The following is a 4,265-nucleotide window of genomic DNA, read 5'->3' on the forward strand; positions in this document are numbered from 1 at the left end:
ACTGCAGTGAAAGATGGAATAACTGTAACAACTAGGAAGAAAAGGACTGTTTTCAACTGTTCAGGGCAAAATATTGTAATGAGCATTTTCCAGTTGATTCTGAATTTTTTTCTTGGCAAATCAAAAAAATGAAGCGGGCGAATCTGTTAACCAAGAAATTAAATTGGTGTGGCCCTAGTAGCTGAACTGTTACTGTAATGAAGTTAATTGTTTTGGACACGTTTTAATCCAGAAATGCAATTGGCTTCGTTTTAATTGCATGTGATCTGCATAACTTTTGATCGCGATTTGAAGTTGTCACATGTACTCGGATGTCGTGACTACTGTGTGTGGTTTACCTGCCATTCAGTCAACGAAAGTATTTAATTTAGTCAAGGTGTGAAAAACAACTTGTCACCATCTGAGACTGAGGGTGCAATGTTATCTCCAAAGCTGCACTGATAATTAGCTAATATTTGCTTGAAGTTCAAACAAAAGAAAAATGGCAAGACTTTTTAAGCTTTGCTTATGTTTTCAGTTGCATTTATGTGTGTGTGTCTTTCTGTGTGTCTGTGTGTGTGTCTTTCTGTGTGTCTGTGTGTGTGTGTCTTTCTATGTGTCTGTGTGTGTACATGTATGTGTCTTTCAGTGTGTGTGTGTGTGTGTGTGAGTTACTTAATGACTCAAGAATAAGGATTAGATGGATTACAGTAGTCTTGATATTTGGTATGTGGGTAGGTCTTGGTGAGACCTCAAAATTATTAGATTTTAGCCCCCTAATGGCTTCTCGAAGTGGAAGAGGCTTTATGATCTGGGCACGCAAGGGTCATGAAATTTGGGTGATAGGAAATGTATTAGTAAAGAAGTGATGTGAGTTTGCAAATGGGCCTCTAGCAGCTTGTTCAGGAACTGCAGGGCCATACACTCCTTAATCAAACGAATACATTTTTATTTTATTGTCCTGTCAGATTTACCGTCGTACCATGTTATATGATGTTAAGGTTAGTATTAGTTCGGTTATCTTGGTAGTATGATTTTATGTATGACATGTTTGTTATTCAAGTTACTTTGATTTTGCATCAATCTGTAATTTGCATAACTTTATTTGTTACTTTTGTTGTAATTATAATTTGAACTGAGGTGATTTTTTATGTCAATGGTTTTTTTAGGGGTTTTCCCCCAAGGAAACATTGAAAAACGCCCTCAGGCGAGATGCATTTCCTGGCTTAAGAAAATAAACAAACAAACAAACAAATTTCTTGTTCTCAAAATAAGAGTTTGATACAACGCTTGTCATTTCTAATGGTCTATTTCTTGTTCTCCAGGTTTGAAGGTGACATTGAGACTCCGCCAAGATGGTGGACGCTCCTCTCCAACATGGCTTCTCTGCGTCGTTCAATCGTAGGAGCTCGCAACAAAGTAACAGTTCGATACAACGTCTTTCGTTCTCGCTGAGTCATCGCAGGATTTCCAGGATGTCTGCGGGAGAGGGGGAGGGACTTTCGCGGCAGGGAAGTACGATGTCGGCGCGCGGAGGTAATATGAGAGGGTTCGGAACCCGCACGTCCATCACGTCAGACTTAGGAGGTGTGGAGAGTTTTGTTTTACTTTTTTTTTAATTATCAGGAGGGCCTGCATGCCCTTTTTCGTAAGGCGTAATCAGGCCTTTTTAGTCTTCGTAATTTGTAGGCAGTCTCCGCAAAAATCAACGTAATTCGTAATAGGACATTAGCCGCAAATCATAAAGTCGTTATCAGCTCTGAGACTTTAACGTAATTCGTAATCGGCGGCAAAAATTTTGCGTAATTCGTAATTGCTACCCCCCCCCATGCAGGCCCTCTATCAGGACTCACCAATTTGATTTGTTGGTGATAATATTAAAATGACAGTGCATTTTAAAACAGACTGGGATGAAAATTCATTTAATAAAAATGAATTATATTTCACTTCCCAAAATTGTGTGCACCAAAGTACTTCTGAGACCTCTTAATTCACCTAGCACATTTTTTAAATCCATAAGAAATCAAATTTGTGTCAGGCCTTAATACGTTGGCTCATTGTCTTTAAAAACTGTCACATGATTTTGGGATTCACACAGTTACAGTATAATTTCTTTTGTTGCATTCAAACAAATCTTCATTTTAGTGTCACTTTTGAACACTGCACCAGAGGTGTACACCTAATCCTCAAAATTCATTTGCACTGGACAGGTACACCTTAAAGGTGCTCTGACAAAAAAAATTGAGATAATTCAAGTAGAACTGCCTCTCTTCAGAACTTGAATCTGATATTTAATATGATAGCATTAGGCTAGATAGAAATTCTATTATAGCTAACTTTAAAATTTACATGATCATGATCATGATCATGAACAGTCAGACAAGGAATTTCAAAGTGATGTTGATCCAGTTTTAGCTGACTGGTTGTGACAAGATAGACAGGTAAGGCATCGATGATGTTACAGTTTCATCTGCACATTCTGGGCTATAGAACCACCTGCCACCGATAAAATGCTTATGAAATGATTTTTCAGATGAAACTAAAACTAGCCAACAATTTTTGCTGAGCTTTAACAGGAGTCATAGCACTTAGCCATTTTACAGTAAATACACTGCTAGCTAATGATGATTAAAAGCATCATGATCATGCTTATGTGCATCAGTCCTGATGAAATGATTTTTCAGATGAAAAGCAATTTTGCATAATAAGCTTTAACATGAGTCATAGCAAAGCCATGTTACACTGCTAGCTAATGATAAAGCAGCATCATGCTTTGTGCATCGCTTTACAGAGGGCCTGCATGCGTAAGGCGTAATCAGGCCTTTTTAGACTTCGTAATTCGAAGGCAGCCTCCGCAAAAATCAACGTAAATCGTAATAGGAAATTAGCAGCAAATCGTAAAGTCGTAATCAGCTCTGAGACTTTAATGTAATTCGTAATCGGCGGCAAATATTTTGCGTAATTCGTAATCACTATCCCCCCCATGCAGGCCCTCTTTACAGGCTTGGTATATGAGTCACACAATATATTTTTGAGAGCCATGCTAGTTAGTTAAACTGGTTAAACTGGTTATGTCACATGCAAGAAAATATTTGTTTTGGTCATTTTTGTCCGTCCTTTTAAAGATTAACCACCATTATAGTGTCAAGTCAGATTAGAACTATGATTATATTTTTAACTTTAGAATCTTTCAGTGACACTCTAGGTGTTAAAATGGTGTGGCAGACCATTAGTAATAACTCAAATTTGCTTTACAGTCATGTAAAATTAATGATATTGACTAAGAGACTCACTATCTGATGCCCCTCTTAGCCTTTGATAATTTATTGTTGAGGCCACACCAAGTAAATTTTATGGATGACGTCCTTTGGAGACCCTAAATCTAATGCGAGAGGGCGAAAAAAAAACAAGAAGGTCCCTAAGAAACAAGATGCCTAGATTAGGAATAGAGACGACAAATGTTAGGACACAAATTGAATGAGGTGACACAGTGTAACAACCAAGAAGTCTTTTATTCATCATCAAAACAGCAATAAATCAGGTGGAACAGCAGTTGTCGTCCTGTCCTGTTTTCGCCTTACGGGTTTACGTCAATCTGACGATTTGCTGCACTGTCGTGACTCTTTGGTCATAGTTACAGGAAGCGGAATTTCTTGTTTTTTTTTCAAGGAACATTCCAAAATCAATGCGCGCGCGGACGTCATCCATAAAATTTACTTGGTGTGGCCTGATAATGAAAACAAGGGTGTAATTCCGTAGAGACTGCAGGTTAACATTAATATTTGACATGACATTCTTTTATTCCATCAAGGGACTGACATAGATTGAAAAGTTCACAACAGTAAGAGTTAGACTTTAGGGATTCCTCAATGTATTTCACGTATCTTCTATTGTATTACTGTCATGTTGGTTGGTTGCAATAAGTAAAGGAAGAACTTTCAACTTGGTAGAAGTCTGTCCCATGGGTCAATTCAATATTAATGAGAATTTTAGTTGAAGTAATGAGTTGCCCTGGAGATAAATTGGGTACAAATTAAATACAAACCAGAAGGGAAGAAGAACAAGTATGATGTTTTTAAAAAAACACAGGCGACGCGTGTGTTTACCCTATCCGTTCTTGACGTACACATGTTATTAAGCGCGCTAGCAACCAGAATTTCTGCTGCATTTCGCAAGAAGCCGCCATGGTTTCATAATGAGTCAGGCTCAGGCTAATACTTTTTTTTGTCATTTTGCGATCTATGGAAATTGGGTCGACCACCCAAAACAAGACTGTACGATATTCA

At 38.0% G+C, this 4,265-nt stretch overlaps 1 protein-coding gene across 2 annotated transcripts in view; it reads left to right on the plus strand.

The window, feature by feature from the left end:
• The first annotated feature begins 1,308 nt into the window (after window positions 1–1,308).
• Window positions 1,309–4,265, plus strand: part of LOC109468712 (cell surface glycoprotein 1-like) — a 26,968-nt gene continuing 24,011 nt past the window's right edge. For both annotated transcript variants that reach the window (XM_019767027.1, XM_019767026.1), the window contains exon 1: window positions 1,309–1,566. In XM_019767027.1, the coding sequence (XP_019622586.1) occupies window positions 1,335–1,566 (232 nt within the window). In that variant the 5' untranslated portion in view covers window positions 1,309–1,334. The remainder of the gene's footprint in view (window positions 1,567–4,265) is intronic.

The sequence above is a fragment of the Branchiostoma belcheri genome, unplaced genomic scaffold (genome assembly GCF_001625305.1).
Source record: "Branchiostoma belcheri isolate BF01 breed outbred unplaced genomic scaffold, Haploidv18h27 scaffold2, whole genome shotgun sequence".
Taxonomy (NCBI): Eukaryota; Metazoa; Chordata; class Leptocardii; order Amphioxiformes; family Branchiostomatidae; genus Branchiostoma; species Branchiostoma belcheri.